The sequence below is a fragment of the Epinephelus fuscoguttatus genome, linkage group LG4 (assembly GCF_011397635.1).
Source record: "Epinephelus fuscoguttatus linkage group LG4, E.fuscoguttatus.final_Chr_v1".
Lineage (NCBI taxonomy): Eukaryota > Metazoa > Chordata > Actinopteri > Perciformes > Serranidae > Epinephelus > Epinephelus fuscoguttatus.
Window position 1 is genome coordinate 22,782,948 of NC_064755.1, and position 23,630 is coordinate 22,806,577.

Consider the following 23,630-nt stretch of genomic DNA (forward strand, 5'->3'; position numbering starts at 1 on the left):
GCGGCTAAATATACACCCCGTTCGAGCCATAAACACACATACACACACACACATGCACACACACACACACACACACACACTAGTGATCATGAAGTTATTACGCACCATCTTCACCATGTACAGAATTAGCAGCTTCGTCACTGAAGTACCAAAGCATGTTTTCAATTTATAAATTGTGCCCATCAAATACTTAGAGTTGACATTTGCTTTCACCAGATTTTGACTGTGTTTCAACTCTTCCAGTGATTCCATCTGCAGACTTGCATCTGAATCAATAGCTCTTATTAAAGAATAACAATTTTTATGAGTAAGCTGAAAACAGATGAGATTCAAAGCCATTAAATGCCAACAGATATTTGGTGTCTTGTTATCCACTCTAAGAATCTCCACATGGTGACGGGACAGGAGCTCATTTCTACTTTAAACTGTGTGAGCCTGATCCAAACCCATACAAGCTGCCTGTACCTTCATACATACATGATCTATCTTGCTGCTTACTTGCTTTAAACTGTATTAAGAGGTTTTAACAAGATAATATGTAAAGAAAACACAGGTAGAACTAGGTGGGTGTATATCTTGACTATATCGTTATATGAGACTAGATATTGATACTTCAAAATTGGCCCTAGCCCTTGTTTTTGCGCGTTCCCGTGAAGGCCTAGGGTGTCCCAAACTTTAGGGAAGTGCTTTTCAGTCCTTAAAATGTCCACTTAATTTGAAGGGCCCTTACGAACCCATCTCAGCTGAGGGGAAGATTGAATTTCCCAGGATGCATTGTGAAACTATCCAGCCAGACAAGTTTTCCAAGAAGATGGCAGCCTCCATGAGAAAGCCATCGCACAACTGTAAGTACTATTTTCGCAAATAAGCATGCAAAATTCCAAAATATGTGAGAATGTGTTATGGCTTACTATATAATGACAAAAACTCTGTGGGTGTGTCTGTGTCTCTGTTCCAAGTTTTTCTCCTCACTGACTTGGTCAATCCATGTGAAATTTGGCACAGTGGTAGAGGGTCATGGGAGGATGTGAATGAAGCAATGTTACATCAAATGGCCAAAGGGGGGCGCTATAGCAACCGATTGAAATTGCAAACTTTGAATGGGCATATCTCATGCCCCGTATGTCATAGAGACATGAAACTTTGCACAGAGATGCCTCTCCTCATGAGGAACAAATTTGCCTCAAGAACCCATAACTTCCGCTTATATAGATTTTCCACCATTTTGAATTTTTTGAAAAACACTTAAAATCGATCTCTTTCTAGGAAGTTTGACCGATCTGCATGAAACTCTGTGACCATAATCTAGGGACCAATATCTAAAGTTCCCTCTTGGCAAAAGTTGGAAAACTTAATAAAACTGAGCTTCTATAAGGCAATGAATATTGCGGAGGGCGTGGCCTAATCGCCATATCGATTTTTACTAAACTTGGTAGATATGTAGAACAGGATGCCTCAAGGTGACTGGAGGAATTTAACTCTAATTGGCAACTGGGTGGCGCTATAACAACATATTTTTGATATGACTAAAGGCCCAAACATACTCAGGCGGAACGTACGCGGAACAGACTCCGCGGAGGTCCGCACGGACTCAAAGCGGACGTCCGCAAGCCCTGTGCGCGCAAAGCTCAGATTTTACGACCGCATGGATTCCGCTCCGCGCACCAGTGACTGCTCGGCATGTATTTTTCACATCACAGGGATTTTTCACGGACATTTTTACAGGAAACTACAACGCGGAAGTGCGCTTGACTACGAAAGCCCGAATGACTGCGGACATTCCTCGCGGAGTCCGTTCAGCATACGTTCCGCCCGAGTATGTTCGGGCCTTAAGTCATGGTATGGTATGCTGTACATAATCACGGAAACTGTCAGTGTGTCATTCTGTCAGTCAGTCATTCTGTCTGTCCCACGTTTTTCTACTCACTGACGTGGTCAATCTATGTGAAACTGCACATAGGGATTGAGGACTGGCATAGGTAGAAGGTGACAAAGCTACCAGTGACTATGGACTAGTTTCTGCATAATGTATTGTTATCTGTAAGCGTTGAGCTAAATTATGAATGCTTGAAAACTGCTAATTCACAATGTAGCCGACATGAACGTCTACAGAGTTCTCTGTGCAAGAAGCCTACGTCGACGATACACCTTATGTTGGTGAACACGTCTGTTACCCCAATTTGCATGAAGTGGCGTCCCAGTTCGTAGGTAAAATTCCCTACCCCTCAACACTACCCTTTGGTCGCTGAGGGGACTCTATCTGGCGAGTGCACTTGAAACCGAGGGGTAAGGTTAAGGGAAGAGAATTGGGATTGGCCCTTACTAGTCTTCAGCTGTGGATATCCGAAGTGTTGTCCTTTCCTGGCTTCTTATAGGGATCTAGCTGTTCTAATATATGCCTTTAGTCACTTAGTCATCATATCCTACATTATTGATGATTATCTATCAAAAACCTTATTGTGTAAGAAAAAATAGTCAACAATACGATACCATCACAATATCAATATGAAGGTATTTGGTCAAAAATATTGTGACATTTGATTTTCTCCATATCACCCAGCCCTAGGTGGTCATATAAAATCCCATTTGTTTCTCATTAATAGTTAAAATCAGAGACACTCGCTGCAAAAACATCCAAGCTTTGACAACATTCAAAACAAAAATCTGCTTCTCCATATTTTCATTGTATAAGTGTCTCAGGAACAAAAAGAAAAGCCAAGATTTAAGACTGTAATAATGTGCCACCTGAGAGAAAGCGGGGGCAGCAGTTCATATCCATGCTGAAAAGGCCAAGTGCAAAACGCCTTATTAGGTTAATGTCAGCTAATGTCAATGTAACATCACATCATGTTAATGTCACACCATTGAGCTAACGGAGTATCATCACTTAGGCAGCGTTCCAGACTAAAATATGTTTCATAATGCATACACATAGTTACCAAACCGATGCAAATGCATGCAGAAACACACACATACATCAGTGCATGAACATCTGGATATTGATTACCGATCACTTCATGATGTTGTATGTGATATGATACATGAGAATGACCAACAGATGGTCAATACTTGATACATTATGAGTCATGCTGTTGCAATTTGTTCTGCATTAATGGAGAATATATAGTAGGACCACAGGATTATGGGTCAATATACCCCTCTCCCTCACACACATGAACATGCAAATCTACACACACATATACACACACACACCTCCTAAGAGAGCAGACCGACAGGGTTGTTAAAAATTCATGACAGGGCTTTGACGAGGCTCCTCTCCCCTCTGGGAGATATGGGGGAGGGCGAGGAGGGTTGTGTGAGGAAAGATACCTAATTACCCTTCTCTTTTTTTGCTCTCTTTCTCTCTGTATCCTCTCCTATCTCTTGCTCTTTGTCAAACACGTACACACAGCGAGGTTATCAGGCTACCCAAAGAAAGCAAAGCCACAATCAAATGCGCTCTAAACTACAGACCCTTGATTTGATGAGACCGCTCCCTGAGTGACAGCTAACCTCTCTAAACTGGCATAACAGTTCATTACAGAGCCACTGCAAGTTGCCGTCTTGCCAATTGATTAGAAGCCGGCGTTTCTCTCTTGAAACACACAAATTTAGCACTACAACGGTTCAGTTAATGGGAGTGAATAACACACTCCCTGTAGCGTGCTTGATCTAACCGCTCATTAGTCTCCCTCTCACTTATTGTGGTATAGATATCCCAGCTCCACACCGTAATGAGTCCACTCTGTCACTGGATGACCACTGGAGACCGGAGGAGACTCGCCGCTCCCCTGCAGCTTTAATGGGGGGAGGAGGAATACGTGGATACGAGGACACTGGGAATTGGATCCATGGATGCAGGGAAGTGGAGTCGTTTAAGGAATGAGGTGCTTCAGTGAGAAAAGAGAGCAAAGAAGAGAAGGAATTAATAAGAATCATGACACCTAATACTAAGAGGCGAAAACATCCACTACTACCTGCAGGCAGAATTGCTGATACATGTTGTTTGGCTATATTTTGCTCCCAGATGAACATAGGAATGGTCTAATGATGACCGCAACAACTGTTGTGCCTATCTATGCTCTAACAGTCTAATAGGGCACATAATATTTCTCATTTCATACACCTTCCAGTGTTCATGCACGCTGATGTATGAGATCATTACACCGCAGCCACAGAGAGCACAGAAATGTTTGGAGCTGGAGTGTTGGATGGCACTGGACTCGTACCTGCTAGCCCCACTGAGGGATATTTCTGCCCTGCTCTCACCAGTCTTAGTTGTCATTCTGCCAGGGCAGCACAGCAGCCCACCATGCATTTAGTGAGAAAGCAGAGCACAGCTTAAAGGATAGACAGGGAAGATGAGACAGGCTCTGCTAAACCTCACAGAGCCTCCCAGACTCCCCGTATGTGTGTGTGTATATGCACGTGTGTGTGCGCGCGTGTGTCTAAAGTCTCCACACGCCTGAAATCAATGGGCCATTCAGAGCACACTGCCTTCTCCCCCACACAACAAAGCAATACTCACAAGAGTAGTAACAGTCTAAAAGATCATTAACACCCACATCCAGACTCATCTTTCCCATCCTCGTATCTGACAATGTGTCCACATTCATGAAAGCTGGTTATCTCTCCAACATAATGAGTCCCAGCTCAAAGGGATGACAAGAAAGTAAAAATGTGGGAGATGTGAAGGGTCAGTGGGAGAAGCAGAAAAAAGAGAGAAGTCTGAAAATGGAAGAGGAAAAGACATAAATTATGAGCAGATGGATTAACGGAAAGGACAGTCCAAAGAGAGGAAAACAATACTCCGACTCAGCATGATCACAGTGGTCGTACTTCTCATTAAAATTTAGCTTATGAGAGTGAACAGTGGGGTGATAAAGAGAGAGATATATACAAGGGTGGGTGGAGGTTGTTCAGTAAAGAATGATGGGAGCTTTTTCCAGCAATGCTTTAGTTTGTTTCCTGGGAAAAGTGTGTGTGCAAGGAGTAATAAGAGAAGAGTGGGAGATTAAAAGAAAGAGTAGGAAACAAGAGGAGACTTGGGAGAAACAAGAGTTGGAGAATAAGGGAGATGGATAGACATGGTCGAATGGAAGAAACAGAGGTGAAAGAGAAGAATGACACAAAAAAGTAAAGAGGAGAGTTGGATGGAGAGAGAAGAGATATGCAGAGGGAGCATGATGAAAGAGAGACAAAGGCCAGAAGTGATAAAGAAAAGGTTGATTTCATGTATTTCATGAATTCCAGTTTGACAGAGGACTGTGGCAAAAGGCCAGGAGCTGGACACAGGAGAGATACAGTAGACTGGAGAAAGAGAGGGATGCAAGAATCCAAGAGAAAGGAGGGGAGATGACTAAAAGGAGAAAAGGAGCGTGAGACTGAACAAAAGTGCAGAGGAATCTGCAGCTGTGAGAGCCCATGGGGAGAGCCGTGCTGCTCCACATGACTTCTCTCAGAGGCCAAAGCCTCCGATGGGAACAGTAAATCTACAGCTGCCTCCAGTCTCATTGGCTCTCTTTGGCTCTTTGGCTCTCGTCTCAAAGATGCGTGTGTCTCTTCTGTCCACTTCAGAGAATTTATTTATTGTTTGTCACCTGATCACAGATGCAAAATTTACGGTGTGGGGGGAGACAGGGGACACATCCCCCTGCACTTTATCAGAAGGCAGTATTGGACGCTTCCACTTTTTACAGTCCAAAACTATATTTTATATTACATGATATTATATATTTTTACATTAAATACTATTATGTTATATTAAAAAAAAGCATGGAAGTTGGAATGATGTTTTTGTCTTATAAGTTGTCAGAAATGACATCATGAATGAATGGAGGGAAGGAAAATGACAGTAACTTAAAAACTAAAAAGAATTTCATAAGTTGAATCTTCAAACGTATGACAGTATCTATAGATGTTCTGATACTGCTATCAGTGTCAGAAATGCCTTCCAATACTGCATAAAATGCTGGATTACCATGTAATTTATCAATAAACTTTAAAGCATTTTTACATGAATCAAGTCTCCCTTGCCGCTCTACAACAGTAGCCTACGCAGGACACGCATACAGTGCCTCTGACCTCTTGACAGCTACAGCTGCAACTGAGAATTCAACCCTAGTCATCAGAGTAAGCTTGCTAGTATTACTGTTAACATTAGAAGTCAGCTAACGTGAGGCTGTTTGTTGTTAATGTTAACGAGTCAGCAGCCAACATTTGCATGAATGAGCTGACAATATGTTAACATTAACTATGAGGAGTCAAAACTCTACAACAAATCATGTCCCTAATATTGACCACTTACTTACTCCTCTTCACCCCCCTGTGGGACTTGAGTCTGCAATGAGATCTCTCCATCACATTTTATCCTTGGCATCATGCTGCACCGCTCCCCATGACTGCTGCATCTCGTCCTGTAGATACATCAGCTAGCAGGGCCGTTTCTAGCTTTGTGGGGCCCTTTTTCAATCACTCATGAATAGGCCTACACACCAAATCTGCATCATATTCCATATGCACAAAACAAAGTGTGTCACTGGCCCCCATCAAGAAATGCTTGGCCGCGGGCCTGTGCTGTGCTTCTGGCCCCATGAGATACTTGCCACCTGGCCTAACAGACCTATATATATATTAACATGAAAAAATGCCTTTTACTACTCACTCACAGCTTTACTTTTTTTATGCAAAATTTCTTAATCCATGTAATGGACTGAGCTGTGCCAACATACCATCATATACTGTATTACCTTAAATAAAAACAACTTTCTTTGAAAAGTTTTCTGTATGAGACTGACACTTTTGACAACTTTGTATATAACAGTCTCTCGGCTCTAGTTTTATAATAAATGCATATTTTGATAATTATACTGCTGTGAAGTGTAGGGCAGATATCAGGGCACTATTAGTGCAAATGTGAAATAAATTCTAGCAATAGGAGAAAAATTACATGAGATTGTAGATAATTATAGATAATAATATCATTTGAAATGTTGGTAATCCATTAAAATGCTTATTGGTTTTTCACCTTTATTAGTAATAATTTTTAAAGCCATTATTAAAAAAAATAAAACTCCTTTACACTGAGTGCCCTTTCAGAAAGTGGTATCAAGGCAAATTGATAATAAAAGTGGAACTAATAAATTCTAAAAAGCTGCAATTTCCTGTGAGGTCAAAAGTCAAAAAAATGTAGTGGCAACAGTGTCAGAGAGCAACAATGTGCACGTGGACTGTGGATGAGAAGAATCATCTCACAGAGTGAGAGAGAGGCCACTAATTATCTTGTCACATCTCGATTACTGCAATTACAACAAAATATTAACATTTTTATTCTGAAAAATACTTCATGTCACATTTAATCACTGTTGATTTTTATTGGATTTGAAACAACTCTATCTCTTGACAGTGGAAGGTTGTAACTGTGTCCAAATCACGTACTCAAATGTAACCTCGAGCATGTTGTGATCCACCAACGCAGTTTGGATTTCTTCTCGACGAATGCATTAGACACTTGTCCCTGGCCTACCATAAGTCTAGTTAGAATTCCCCATCTGCACGGTTCCCTCCCACTCCCTCTCTCTCGCTTTCTGTCTATCACACTCACACATAAACACAACTGCGAGCGCACAGACAGACACGCATGCAGACACCTCTTGTCTGCTTAATATGATCAGCGCAGAGCGGAGATGGGAGGTTGAGTAACATCTGCTCTGGAGACTGGAATATCTCTGATCGTATCATAGCCTCTGTTCATTACTGCGTTACGTTGGCACACACGCATTTACACACACATTCACACACACGAAAACATCATAATGTCACATCTTGTGCTCATTATTATAACATTGTGACAGCAGGCAACAGATTAATAAAAATATGGTCCAACACCTGGGGCCCAAAGACTCAAACACATCCACAAAGAACACACACAAATAAAAACACTTAACACACACTTCTAAATGAGGGAAACTGGATAACTGAACTGAACTACATTACATAAGGAACCTTGAGAACATTATATATGCATCAATTAGAGGATCTAGTTGTATACTTTGTTATATTTTTGTTATCTTGTTTACAATATTGCTCTGATCTGCAGACATGAAAGAGTTGCCATATTTTCTTTTGTTTTTTAACATAAAACCACAAAACAACTTTTTTTTCATGTAAATGTTTGCAAAATGCTGGGAGCACATTTCCCACCATATGTTCCTCTTTAATGCAGACTTCAAGGTGAAATTATAAATAGAAAGCCCAGTACTTGTACAGTCCAATGAATACTTTCATTGCTGCTGCTACTATATCTCAGAAAATGAAGTATAATCACATTGTTAACATCGTAAGATTGAATGTTAATAGGGGTATTTGGCATTGAGATTATCTGTACCAATAGGTAATTTGATGGACCAACTTTTATTGACTCATTCATTAAGAACAAATCTTTGTAATGAAATGGAGGACTTTAATGTAGATATTTCAGACACTAATTGTTTTTGTATGCTATTTTTGAGTCATAATAATATGTCCCTATCCAGTGAAATGATGCCTGTAAACAGATTTACATTCAGTATATTACCAAAGCCTGTAAGACATATCAAGGTTTTATCATTGTATCTGTACAACATACATGAATATATTATACCAATTACGATTGCATCTACTGAACGTGACTATATCAACAGGGGTTGATGTAAGCAATGTAATAATAGCAAAAGAGAGTATGCCATCCATACCGACCTTTTGAATAGCACGGATATTCATAGAGATGTCATCTAATATGAATATGTAATATAAATATGTATGTATATAAATATTTAACATACGATTTCAAGGTCAGTGGATTCATATGTGACTATAACCACACATCATCTCAGAGAGGACTGATGACTGCTGTCTCACGCACACCAGAGCAGTGCATGGAAGTCACATTGCAGACCTCCTGCAAAATGCAGCACAAGAATGAGGGATTATTAACCTGGAAATCGAGATGCCCCGCCCCTAGCAAATTCACATTTGCACTGCAAGGGAATCTGGCCCCGACGAGCAGAGCCCGTTGAATCGCCAGTCGGACCAATCAGATCAGTCTATCTGACAGAGGCGGGCACTGGGCAGGCGTAACATGACAACGACAGCGCTGCGCTGTAGGCGTCAAAAAGTAAACAGCCAAGATGGCAGCTGCCGAAGGCCCGCGTCCATTCAATTTAATTTTGGAAGAAACGCTAAACCAACTACACTTGTCTTTTAACTTGAGAGAGAAACAGAAGACTGCCCTAGAAGCCTTCAATTACAGGAAGGACATTTTTGCTGTTTTGCCGACAGGATACGACAAAAGCATAATATATCAGTTAGCCCCACTGGTCGGCAAACAAATGGGGCTTAGTGCAATGAATACGCCACCTTGTTTTTTTCTCCGATTGGCCATCGTGCTATCCAGTTGCGTGCGGCGGCATTTGAAATGCCTCAGTTAGTACCGCCCCTTGGGTAGGAAGGGTGTATCAGTGAGGGCCAGACTCAAAATCTTTCTAGATTTGAGTCTGGATTTCCAGGCTAAGGGATTATGGTTGTTACAGTAAATGCTGTTGCAGGTATCCCACTAACTGAATGGCAACACCCATGTTGCCATTCAGTTATAGCGGGATACCTGCATGTGAAGCCATTTGCTCAATCTTAATGTGGCCTAGCGGAGGGCGTTAAATCTGCCAACAGTTCAATTTGTCAGGTGTAAGCAGCATTTCTGACAGGTTTTATGACAGAGTTGGTCAGTCTGTTTGATTTGCGTCACATTTTGCCACACTAAAATGATTAAAGTCAGATGAACAGACTGAAAACTTTATTTACTTAATTAGCAGTTGGGAAAAAAAGGTAATAAATCACAATATATCACAATATATTGTATCGCAATACTCAGCAAATCGCAATATTGTGATAATATCGTATCGTGAGTCTTCTGGTGATTCCCACCCCCATTTTTTAAATGTAAAACCAATATTATTATACTGTAAAGATATAATATACTATAATATTCATTCATTCATTCATTCATTTTCCATAACCACTTATCCTGGTAGGGGTTGTGGAGGGACTGGAGCCTATCCCAGCTGACGTTGGGTGAGAGGCGGGGTAGACCCTGGACAGGTCGTCAGAGTATCACAGGGCTGACACATAGAGACAGACAACTATTTATGCTCACATTCACACCTACAGCCAATTTAGAGTCACCAATTAAACGGTATGTAACAGGTTTAAATATGCTCCCTGCTTCAGTTCAATAAATGAAAGGACAATCAATTTTGGAAAGAGGTCAAACATATGACTGGTTGAGCCATCTATCACTCATGGATACACTACGTACTGTATAGAAGAGCATCACGGAAAGCAGCACAGATGCTGTGTATTTAGCCCTGTTCAGGTGACTACTGTAAGAGTGTTTGATACATACTGATTTCATCAAGAGCAGAGAAATAGACTCCGCTGCAGCTCAGGTTTGAGAATTTCAATGGACATTTTGAAATATTTATTCTGCAGTGAAAAGGGATCATCTTTGGAGGCATGAATTCAAGCTACGCACGATGCAAACTGACAACGTACAAATTCAACAGTAACAATTACCAAGATATTGCTGCTGAAGCCTGGCATTATTAAATAATAGTAATCACTTCACGCCCATTTTTAATATGCGGATGATTGAATCCAGTAAAATGTTCCCAGTTCATAAATGACAGCTTGAAGCCCATCATTCCAATGCTTTTCAATAATGAACTAAACTTGCATGCCAGTAATCGTGATGCCAGCACTGGAAAGGAAGATTTCATTTTGAAAACACACACTAATGCTCACACTCTTGCACACACACAGTGCTGGGCCACCTGTGTCCTGTTGAGTTTTAGTGGTGCTGGTTGAGGTATTACTCTAAGTAATGTTGTAGACTGGCTCATTAGTCACCGGACAGAGCCCTTCACCCCAGGAGAAGGGAGGAAATTGCACAGACACACACATACTGTATACACACACGCACGCACACCTCATGCGGATTGTTCCAACAAAAGCAAACACATGGCTGCTGGTTGTTAGCAAGAGAGAGTGGTGGACTGTGGACAACAGCTTGATGTGTGTGCGTGGATGTCTGTCTTCAGTGTTTTATCAGTTTGCCTTTCGCCATAACAGTTCTGCAGCATCAATAATTAAGTGTTTAATTACAGTGCACTTAGACAGCAAGACCAAGAGAGAACAGGCTGTGGATGGAGGAGGGAGAGATGTGTTGAAGTAATTGGATCTTGCCTCCGGCACATCACAGATTTTCACTGTGTGGTCAACAGCTTTTGACAAACCTTTCCAGAGTGGTAGATGTAAGCTTGACTCAAATGACCCCTGTGAACTTTCATACTTTTTAAAGTAAATATATCTTTGTTAATGTATTCATGCGTATGTGTGCAGGGGTGTCTGCTGTCAGTGCCTACTGACATGGTATTTTACTTTAATAGCAGTTGCAACACTGGCCTTTCAAAATGTGGAGTGAGTTGACAGATGTAAATGTGACGCTGATCTGAGAGGACACTCAATGGACTTCATTTCAGGAAGGTAGAGTAGATATGCATATACCTTATGTGGCCTACAATGAAAATTACTCAATATGCAAACTAATTTTCTAACTGCTTATCCTCTTGAGGGTCGCGGGGGGGCTGGAGCCTATCCCAGCTGACATTGGGCGAGAGGCAGGGTACACCTTGGACAGGTCGCCAGACTATCGCAGGGCTGACACATAGAGACAAATAACCATTCACACTCACATTCACACCTACGGACAATTTAGTGTCACCAATTAACTGTCCCCAGTCTACATGTCTTTGGACTGTGGGAGCAAGCTGGAGTACCCGGAAAATCCCACACTGACACGGGGAGAACATGCAAACTCCGCACAGAAGGGCTCCCACACCCGGGATCAAACCAGGAACCCTTTTGCTGTGAGGCGACAGTGCTAACCACCACAATACCGTGCCGCTCCTGTCCTAATACTCAATCTTGCTTAACCTAGAACTAAGTAGTTTAAAACTTATGCCTAAAACGATACCTGCATCTGATCATTTTTGTACCCAGATCTGGACAAGAAAGTCTCTATATGTCTTTTTATGCAGCCAATCACCACAAGCATCCTTTGTTTCAGTACGATGTGTGATTGACCCCTACCACAGCAGCTAGAACCCATATAGTCTCAAGTGTAGTGAAGTTGAGTGCAGTGTACTTGATGAGTTGGCAGTTCAGGGTGGAGAGATACCACCAGAACATTTGATAGTATGGCTATACTACACGCCTGTGGCATCTTGTAGAATATACACAACTGAAAGCTTTCATTTACAAGATGGGTATCGGATGAGGTAGACCAATAGGTGTCAAAGGTACTCTGTCGGTATTGGTATCACTTTAAGGGCCCTGATACACCAAGCCAACAATCAGCCACTGGTCAACATTAATGCCACTGGTGAGCATCTGTCATGCTAGTTCTTGTGGTGTGTCCAGCACATTGGAACTAGTCGGCCCTTGTCGATTTTTTTTCGGCTGATTGAGTATGCTGAATTGGCATCAGAGACCGTGGAGCCTGTTAGTGAATGAAATTTACTCTGATTGGCAGTTCAGCCAAGTGCACGAGAAGAGAAACAGAAGTAAGGAAAGCAAACAATGGCTAAAGTCAAGAGGGCTTGCAATCAAAACAAATGTGTTAATTTCAGGTAAGATCATGTTTTAAGCCATTAAGCTCTTTAGCAGAAACAGTTCATATTTGTTCGTGCTGTTGTTCGGTATTGCATGGTATATATCAATTGTTCTTTCAACATGTGTGCTAACTGGCTAACTAGCAACTTGAGTTTGTTACATTGGTCTTCGAGTTTCCCATTTTGAATGTCGAATACAGACTATTGCCGCCGGCTGGTATGGAGAGTTTTTTACTCTCACACGGGCACAAGCATGTACATCCTAGTTGGCCGTTGGCTGTAGTCTTTGCAGTGTGTTCAGTACAACTTTTTGGCTGAGACAAAGGTGATGTGAGGCGATGCAACAGTCAGCCTTCATCGCCGCTAGTTCTTTGATGCTGGTTTGGTGTGTCTGGCCCTTGAGGGTACTGGTATTGGTACTAGTATTGGAATTTTCTAACAATACCCAGCCCTGGAAGCAACAGAGCTATTTGAACCCTTACACCTTTTTTGAACCACTCTATAAATCGTCACTCTCCTTACCATAAAGTCATATTAACCTTAGCTTACCACAGGCAACAGTCAAGTGATTATACTGATTATTTGGTCAGGAAGGGCAAGTCAGAGAGGGAAAATGGGAATTGGCTCGAGCCACTCTTGCTGCTATGTGTGTACTTCCTAGTAGGTGTGAGTGCTTGTGTGTAGGTGTGTGAGTGTTTCCTGTTGAGATCAAACCCCAGTATACATTGTAAAACCTTTGATAAAGCGATCTCTCCTAACAGTGTGCAGCCGAGTACTCATTAATAATGCATGCTACACTCTGCCACACACTTATTTATGGAAGCACGAGCAGACACACTTCGACACACACTTGTTTCACACACACCTGTGGCTAGGTAAACTGTGGCCTTTCAAAGGTCATCCATCATGCAGAGTTAGAGATCAGAGACGGAAAGACAGGGAGGAAGAGGGAGAGAAAGATGGAGAGGCAAAGTGAGGATGAAAGTTTGAAAGCAGTTGACAACTAAGCGAAAGTGGCTCAAGTGCCTTGGGCTATCTCCAATTATATTGACACTGAGAGTCACTCCCAACCTTATATCAAAGGAACTCAACAAGAAAGGATCTCCCAACTGCAACGAAGAATCTCTTCCTGTATTCTGTCTGATAAACAGCCAAATCCCTTCATTTAACTTGGATGATTGGTCAGCAAATTCAGCTCAAAGCACAAGTGTGAAATCTACAGGGACTCTGTCTATAGAAGTTCTGACTGGAGCTTAGTGTCACTACTATGTTATGTACTCTAGAAGTCTTGGAAAGACTCCAAAAAAACACCCAAAATAGACAACCCCCTCTCAATCTGACTCTTCCCTCACTTTACCACCCATCCTCTTTTGTTTAGTCTATCCGTCCATCACACCATACATCCATCACATTCATGTATTTGCTCCTCGCTCACATCATCCCGTCATCCGTTTATCCCCCCCATCCATACATTTCAAGACAGAGAATTCAATATCAGTGTGCCTTGAGGTTACTCGTCGGAGAGGATGAGACACAAAGATGCAATAAAGAGTGAGAACTGATCGATGTCCGGAGGTTGGACGGACTGTCAGCATCAGGCGAGTTGACCCTCCCACCCACCATCGACCACCTACCCTCGACACACACAAACACACACCCAACCCTCGCAACCATCTCTCGGATAATACACTGAAGCCAGTTTTCTCTTTGCTGCTTACACATCTTATGGCACCAGCACTCGGAAAAATGATAAGGACACCAGGGTGTTTACTTAACATACACAAGACAGACACTTGGCAGGAGATGTGTTTATGGACATTCATAAATACTCTCTCTCTCCATTACTAATAAGACAACAATGGTGATGCCTTATAAAGGCAGAGTAAAGGTTCAGTGAACTCCTCCTGAATGTATGAAAAACAGTTCAGACTCCTGATATGGATGAGAATCTCTGACCCACTTCTAAGCAAAAAGAAAAAGAAAAAGGAGGGAAAAGAGGGGGAGAAAGAGAGAACATCCCCAGGGTCAAAGCTCTCATTATCACGTTGGATAGTGCAGAGGAAAGATCTCAGTCCTTGCTTTCTACTCTTTTGTGGTTATGCTTTGCCCACTGTTGTTACTGCATACAGTCTATCATCCACTAAGTCACACAATTACATGATCTGTACCACACATATCACCTTGCCACTGAAGTATTAATGTGCTTGACCAAAATATTAAGGCACAGAATTGTTAACTAGGTTGTTGCCTGTTCTTATTTACCTCACAAGAAGCCTTTAGTTATGGAAAAGGTTCAGGGATGCTGCCTCCATGTGATCACTAATCAGCTCAAAAATTGCTGTATCTGAATATAGCAATGATTAGTCCAAAGGGGTGGTAAATTTCCCATCTAAATACAAATTAAAAAACAGAGGTATGAAATAGAAAACATGTTGTATAGAATCTTCATGTTTTGACTAGATTTCAGGATTTCAGCATTTCTTCCACTAGATGTTCTCACCAACACTGCACCATCAGAGCTGTGGTGCTCTGCAGCTGAAGCCCTCAGGCTCAGTGTTGTGGGTTCAGTCCAGGTCAGTTCTTTTTTTTTTTTTTTTTTGAAGTCAAACTGCCAAGAACAACAGGAACATTTTCCAGTGGAAAGTTTAAACATTGAAATCTCTTTTCTCAGTTTGCCCTATCTGTCCAGGATTCTGGTGGGTGTACTGTCACATGTAAGCCAAAGGCACTCGGCTTGTTTATTTAAATGAAGAATTTGCCTTGGTGAATTATAATAGTTTATTTTGATTATTATATTTGTATAATTAAATGTCACAAACGTTACCATGTCACAAAAACCTACATCACAACATTTCCCCCCTTATTTTTTTTTGCCTTTTTAGTATGATTACAAACAGTGATGGCTGCCCCCTGATAGTCGACCAAACATATCGACCAGAAAGGTCATTAGTTGGCAAGATTTCATTGGTCGCGTAGTCGCAGAAAAAAAAAAGTGACACTTCATAAGGAGCTGTGCCTTGTCATAATAAATCAAACCTATAAGACTGGACCATGTGGGAATTCAATTTGAAAGGACAGACGCAGGAAGAGGCCACGCCCAGCAGTCAGATAGGAATCACGTTACAAACCAATCACAGCCAACAGATATCTTTCCCTTCTTCTGTAAATATTCAGTCTGTGATAAATATAGAAGAGCTTTACATCTGTCCCACGGACAACAGGCCTACACACTTATAAACAGCGCCTGAAAGAAGATCAGCTCTGCACTCAGGATTTCAGGTAAACAGACAATACGATGCCCGATAAGGTTGCTTAGCAACCTTAGACACAACCTGCCACCGCATTAATTTCCAGGGTTGGTACCTGTGGTTATTCCACAGGCTAGTTAATAACATGTCGGGCAGGAAATCCAAAGTGTGGGATCATTTTGAGAAGGTGAAGGACGAACCCAAGGTGATATGTAAACTCATCTTCATTGGTTGACTACAAACATGACGTATCATGTGAAACATGTCAGCAGCTACATGCCCGTTAGCCACTTAGCACAATCATTACTGCTTTGATGACAGTGTCATTAACAGGCGGCTTGCTCAGTGTGTGACGTGCACTTGTAGATAAAATATAGGCCTATATTAATGAAGGTTCATTAGTACGGTTTTGTATTTCTCTGTAATGTAGCACAGTGTTAACAATGTTACTGATACTATTCTTTCTCACACCTTCAACTCAAACCATTGTGTTGCCCCGCCCAAAATATATATCATTTAATAATCAAAATAATATCGGAAACACGTGGGCGACTAGTCAACTAATGGCCCTATATGACGATTGGTCGATTAGGAAAGTTCTTAGCCTGGGGCAGCCCTACCAAAGTGGATTAAATATATGCTTCCTTTCATTGGGGGTGTAGGAAAATATTAATACACTTGAGTATTGGTTATAACCTCTAGATCCTTTTATTTTGTAATCTATCTTCAGCCATTTGACACGTCCACAACATAACAACTTAAGCAAGCATAAACACAAAGAACACGGGGCTGTGAAACAGGCACAGTCAAAAAGGGCACACCGCTACATCCTTAAATTAGATATTAAAAAGTATCGAAATATATCACCTGTATTGAATTGTAATCCCATATTGTGATGTGAATCGTATCTCCAGATTCTTGCCAGTACACAGCTGTATCTAATATACATATTCAAGTCTACAACGTCTTGACAAGAAGCAGATGGAAAACATCTTATCTTAGCAATGCTTAATGAAGATCTCATCCTGTACAGCCTTCAAACCAAAGTAAAATTGCAAACTGACAGTTGGTTCCTCTAAGTAGAGTGAGTCTTACCTCCAAGGCAGCAGACCTCTTCCGCAGCAGCTGTTCAATTTTCCTGGCTGCTCTGGCCACAAGCTCCTCTGCGTCGTTTTGCTCCACAGAGTACAGGTGTTGGTTTCTCAGAAAAATCTAGACACAAAGAGAAAGCAGTGGGCGTGTAAAATCACACATATAATTGATGATTTAACAAATACTCTGTCAGAAATGTTATAGTCAACAAAAAGTAGGACAGAACTTTTGAACAAGAACTCTGCAACTTCACTGATAAATGTGGTAAGACCATGGCAGTATTACATTTGGTTTCTGTACTCTCTTTATGCTCTGTGTGTGTGTGTATAGTGTGTGGATGTTTATACCTGAGTGAGGCTTTTCCCAGCTGTGGCCGTGTCTGCCAGGGTGACAAGCTCTTTCTGCATCTGATCAACCCATTCTTTAATCCTACGGGACAAAGCAATGCACACAGCCAATCTTAATCGTGACTCAGAAGTAACCAGTTTAGAAGAGACATCACAGACATTTCACAGCGCAATTAAACTGTCAGTCAAGTGATCTTACATCTATCATCTAACAAGACCATCTGGACACACACCCTAAAAACAAACAAGGCCAAAGAGAGACACCCTGACGGGTCAAGCAAAATGTCAACCAATCAAACTCGAATCACTGGGAACAAATCCAATGTCATCTAATCAAACACGTGTCATTGGGTGTCAACCAATACGATTACTTTTTTAAAGTTCAAACATGAAGTCAACCAATCAGATAAGTGTCAGCCAGTGTTGTGACCGGTGACAGTGATGTTAGCGGACAGGCGAGAAGCGGGAGGTGGGATGTGGCCAGGACCGACGTGCTTCTCTGTATATCAAAGAGCTCCGGGGACATCAGATCCAGCCTGCTGGTGCCCCACACTGGATTATGCCTTCCTCTCATCCTCCTCCAATCATCTTGTCAAACCACAATAAGCTCACAGCATGCATTATAATATACTGACATAGTAAATCACTCCGTGCCTCCTGAGCAGAGTGGCCACGGATTGAGATGGGTGAGAGAAGAATGTCAAAGACCTACCACATTGTGCATTAAGACACGGTGACTTGTTAGAATTATTGGACTCATCTAGAGGTGCACCTGGTGTGAGAGGTTTGCAGGAGCAAAATACTTGTGTGCATGTGGACGCATTAATTCACCATATATACTGCCATGCACACACACACACACACACACACACACACACACACATACAGGCACACTGAGACAATGCCATTAATATTGTATGAGAATGATAACAAGTTGGCATGGGATACAGATGCTCTCATTGCAATGCATTCACACTAACACAGACTCAGCTGCGATCATGGCAAAGAGACATATCATGGCCTACTCACATGTACACACTGAGATACACATAGAAAAGCAGACATGCATACCCAGAAAATATTCCCCCAAATCTGTCATTGCAGCAGAATAATGAGAGTCATCTAGGTTACTGTATGTGCGCAAAACATCTACACTGACGCACAATACAGAGGTGATGAGGTGCAAACAAAGACAGAAAGGTACAGAAGATCAAGAAGCCAGAAAAGAAAGGGGATGATGCATCAGGGACACAGAATCCACAATGGATGGGGAAAATTCTGAGCGAGTACGCTGGTGGAGAAAGATGAGACACTTTGCAAGAGCAGGAATACCAGGGGGGATAGCACTGTGTGAAATTGTTAAGGAAAAGGAGAGGGCAGGTGGAGATATTAGAGCAGGGTCAGCCATAATTCAGATGCTATCCCTTAATTCCCAAAGCCAGATGGTTTAGGGTTTGTGGACAACACTGCAGGCTGAGGCTTGGCAGAGCTTTATGGCGACATGAAGGAGAGCTGACATCGATGTCCAGCTACTGTACTGTGTTAGGGTGATTTAGAGCTGTATGTGAGGGTGTTAAGAGCCACCAAATGGTGTTTGGGTACTCATCTTTCTGCTGTCAACAGGTGCAAAGGGACCAGTGGTGCTGGATACAGTCAGGTGATCCGCAACCACAAAAGAAGCATAAAATATGTTTTTCATTCTGTTTGTCAGTTCTAAGACACTAAAAAAAAAACAAGAGTGGAGAATATTGTTTGATGATGCTGTATCTTTGAATGAATTCAGTCTTGACCTTGGAAACAGTTGAGAAACCCTCAGTTTTACTAAACAGATTTAGAAGCAGTTCTGGAGCTTTTGAGTATACCCATAGATTGTATAAAATAACAGACACAGCCACTGGGCTGTCACCCATTGGTTTGTTGACTCTTGAGGTTGGAGCTCACTCTGATGCTAGCTGCTAGCTTGGCTAGCATGGTGAAGTATGGTTAACTTTGACAATGCTAATGGTTATTTTCACTAGCAAAAAACAAACAAACAAACAAACAAACAAAAAACAGGCTGCTTAAAACTATTAAAAAGGAAGGTCTGCTTACCAGAAAAAAATGAACATCTGACTCCTTACAGGTTTTTTTTTTCTCTGTGTTTTAGGCCAGTGTTTCTTAGATGGTGCCATGGAATTTTGTGATAATCACACATTATTACTGCAATATTTGAGTGGGCCTATACAAAAAGTTATGACTGAATTTTTAATTGACTGTATCAGTATATTGTGCACATCCATTTCCCAAAAAAGAGGTAAAGTCTGGCTAAAAAATGTAATTTAATTTAATTAAAAAAAAAAAAAAAACCTTCACAGGGAACCCATTTGTCGCCATTCACACGTGGAAATGATAAATGTGTGACTCATTAAAAGCTCTGATTGGCAGCCAGTGTGAGGGATGATAACAAGACAGCCTACCACCAAAAGAAAAGAAGAAAAACTATCAGTAGACTATCAAAAGCTACCTGTCTTATTTTTTGTTATATTTATTGTCTTATGTCGTGATAAGAGTGAAAACACACATTATAGAAGCTGTTGTGCACAGATATAAATACAGGCGAACCTTAAGATTTTGGCTTGCCCTACGGTTTGCCTTGGGCACAAAAAGTTTTAAAACCACTGTTATAGGTGACCAAAACACTACAATTAACTGTCATGAACTGAACACACATACTCCGTGAATGTGGGGTTACACTGGTTACATTACCCAACCAGTGTTGTCATCATGGAAGTGTCCTGTCAATTAACGCACCCATCTGTTACTCAAAATGGCCACACACTTAATTATGTGTAACTTTAAGCCTTATTATTATTTAAATGCCTGAGTCATATAGAAATTCATCCCATTGTTATGAAGGGGGGAAATTAGCTACAAAGACCTTAACTATTTTTTGTATCAGGCTGTAAACTCCTGCTAAGTTTGGCATTTTAACATTGGTTTCTTTGGGGATTGACTTGCTTTGGAGGCCAGCCTCAAGTGGCCATTTGAGGAACTGCAGTTTTTTAAGCTTGTGCACTGGCTGACTTTTTTAGCCCTGCAGGTTGCAGCTTTATCATATGACATGACCATCATCAGTGGATGATAGGATGTATAGATTTTCAACGTTCTACTTCTTCAAATGCATGTTGGCATGCAAAGTCCATTATGGGAACTTTTATCTGCTAATGAACATGATTTGATATGATCAAACGCTCCACAACAGACCAAGTAGACCTTGTGGCTGGATTGTTTTCTCGTGTGTCACCGGCTAAGTTGCACTACTTATACTTACACTCTAATAATGCTAAAACTTGCATTTATTTTACTTTATCTTTCATCTTTTTTATATGATATATTAACCTTGTGTTTAATCTGTTGATTTACTGTTTTCTCTTATACCCCTGGGGATACAGGTACTGTATGTGAATATGCAATGTTTTTTAAGAGCGGCACAAGTCAGGTTCCTCATATGTGAATATTTATAATAAATAGAATTCTTTATGATTCTTGCTCCATATAGTAGTCATGCTTACAACAACTGTGCATCAGATGTTAAGAAATTGCCACTCCCTGTTTCTCCTCTTCTCACCTCTGTTTCACTCTCTTCTCACCACCTCAGTTCTCTTCTCCTGATCCGCCTCGCTCCTCTCCTCTGCCCCACCCTTCCTTGTCCCCAAATCTACTAACAGCAAACTGATTGTAAGGTATTTTAGTGGACCTTGGACCCCTAAGCTCTTAAAGCCTGAAGCATTGACAAGTCAATTGTGAGTTAGAGTTTATGTGTGTGTCTGTGCATCAGTGCGTGCGTGTGTTTGTTGGTGTGTGTGTGTGTGTGTGTGTGTGTGTGTGTGTGTGTGTATGTTTGTGCTTCCAGGGACTTGACATTCAGAGAAGCAGAGGGCCGTCTCTCCAGAGTTTAGCTTCTGTGAAATCTACTGCTACCAGTGCAAATCTCTATAACAAAAACTCCCAGGTGCTGACAAATGGATGAGACAACCCAGGCTGTGGTGCAGAATGTGGACAGTGTGTTCCTCTGCACGTCCAATATGGATGACATGGACTCTTTCTTCCTCAAAATCTATTAAGAATATTTTGGAATAGCTCATCCCAATGCTCACGACACCAAATCCCTTGTATGTGTATTTGCTTTGTCTGTGTGTGTGTGTGTGTGTGTGTGTGTAAATACCAGACACTGCAGTGTGCACACAAATAAGTCCTGACTGTAAAGCACTTGCTTGGCTCATTATATACAGTAACGGACCATAAAATAGAAAGTTATGCTACCACTCCCCAAAGCCTTTTGCCTGTTGCTTTATATGAATATTTGCAGTCAAATCCCCTGGTTAAATTGGCCTTAAACATTCAGATGTGTTATCCGTAGGCATGGAAAATCTCTGCACATTATCTCCTCATCCTTAAATCATGCATTTGCAGCCATCACTTGAGGTCCCAACCTAGTTTAATGGCGATGCTCCATAAATGCCATAAGGTGGGGCCTGCTCTCAGCCCGTCATGGCTGATCTATGTGAAGAGATCACTGCCTGAATGTAATCAATCTCATTCCAGCTCCAACAGGGCGAAGCCATTATCCTATCGTCATCGCGCTGTTAGCACACGCATAACGTCAGCTCATTTAAATGGCTAAAATAACATGGTGATTCAGAGAAGCCTTAACGCTAATAAAGTCGTTGTTGTTGAGCTGAGGTGGCTAAATTTTTTCTGCTCTGGTTGCTGGGCTTTGATTACTGCAGCCTCTGGTACAACGCTGGATAATTAAACACGCACACACTAACGCACATACAAATGGCAACTGGGTCAGACACTGCCCTACATTGTTTTTCAGACACAGGAAGAGCAAATGAGAGCGAACCAGAAAGAGAGGCGGAGAGACAATACAAGAAAGAGAGAGGCAGATGTTGTGATGCCATCACTTTGGCACTGGATAGAGTAATGAGCTGGCCCATAGTGTGTATCTCAGTGGGAGGCTGTGTTAAACTACAGTCTAATTACACATCATTACAGAGGCAAAGACAGAAGTCTGGACAGCAAAGCAGACTGAGGCATGGAAACACTGCAAACACTGGAAACAATGTTGCACCAAAACAACCCGCTGTGCACTGCTCACTCTCTGTAGCCTATACCCCAACACTCAAGTGGCCAATTCAGCCGTTCTCCAGCCCAAAAAGTACGTTGATATAAAGTGGAGGGATTTTTGGATCAAGCTCTGACCAGCCCAGCACCCCCTGTCTTTCTCACAATTACCAGTGTAGATTTGCAATGCCCGTGGGCTTGTTGGTGATCTGATTTTGAAATACTGGCACAGTCAACATGTGTTTATTGGAACAAACTCTAAAAAAAAAAAAAAAAAATCCCTCATGATGTGGTATTTGTCCCCGTCTTGTTTTTATTCACTTTGAAATGTTGCTCTTGACGTCTAAGGCAGTGCAAAATGTTCAGTCTCCAGAGTGGTTACTTGAACAACACAGCTATGTACTGTGGGATCATAAAGAGGCACCGAACCAGCTGGTTACAGCTTGGAAAACTACCTTTACATGATCAGTGTTCTTCTCTCCATCCATGTGATCAGTGTAATCCAGGAGAGTACACTTGATGAATAGAGCTACTTTAATATCTTTTGGCTCATTCTGCCGATGTTCAAGAACTCTATTGCATCTTATCATCATGCAATCTCCAAAAAACACCTCTTCATGCAGACATGAATTGATATCTTCCTCTGATATCCCTATAGTGGTACCTCGCCATCAGATAGACTTGATCATACATATTTACTGATTCCATTCATATTTACTTAGTTACAGTTTCCTTGTTTTGTTTCATTGATGAGCTTAACAGCAGGCTATGCAAAAATAGCCTTTCTTTTTTATTTCTTTATTTTAGACTGCAGCAGTGAAGATAGAAAAAGGACTATGTGGTAGATGATCCAGGCTGTGTATTTTCCTCTGCAGGGGATTCAAAAGAAGAGCCCTTCACAACCTCCTCTGCTTCTAATAGAAATTGAATTTAGCAACCATTCAAAACAAGACGGAAGGTCACGGAAATGTAAAGATTGTGATATTGAATGGTCACCATCACCATGGCAAACTCAGGGCCGACTGTCAGCTTCCAGTGAAATGTGCATTTAGAAAAGATGCTCAGTGTTTTTTGCACTTTAATCAGAAATATGCATTTGAGGTCTTTAGGCTAGAACCTTTTACGAACAT

General features: G+C 41.5%; 1 protein-coding gene across 1 annotated transcript in view; it reads right to left on the reverse strand.

Annotated features, from left to right (window-relative positions):
• LOC125887227 (voltage-dependent calcium channel subunit alpha-2/delta-1) overlaps nucleotides 1–23,630 on the reverse strand; it is an 86,533-nt gene that overhangs the window by 59,772 nt on the left and 3,131 nt on the right. Inside the window, exons 2-3 of the mRNA XM_049573897.1 lie at nucleotides 17,392–17,473; nucleotides 17,048–17,164 (exon numbers count right to left, since the gene is read on the reverse strand). Of these exons, the coding sequence (XP_049429854.1) occupies nucleotides 17,048–17,164; nucleotides 17,392–17,473 (199 nt within the window). The remainder of the gene's footprint in view (nucleotides 1–17,047; nucleotides 17,165–17,391; nucleotides 17,474–23,630) is intronic.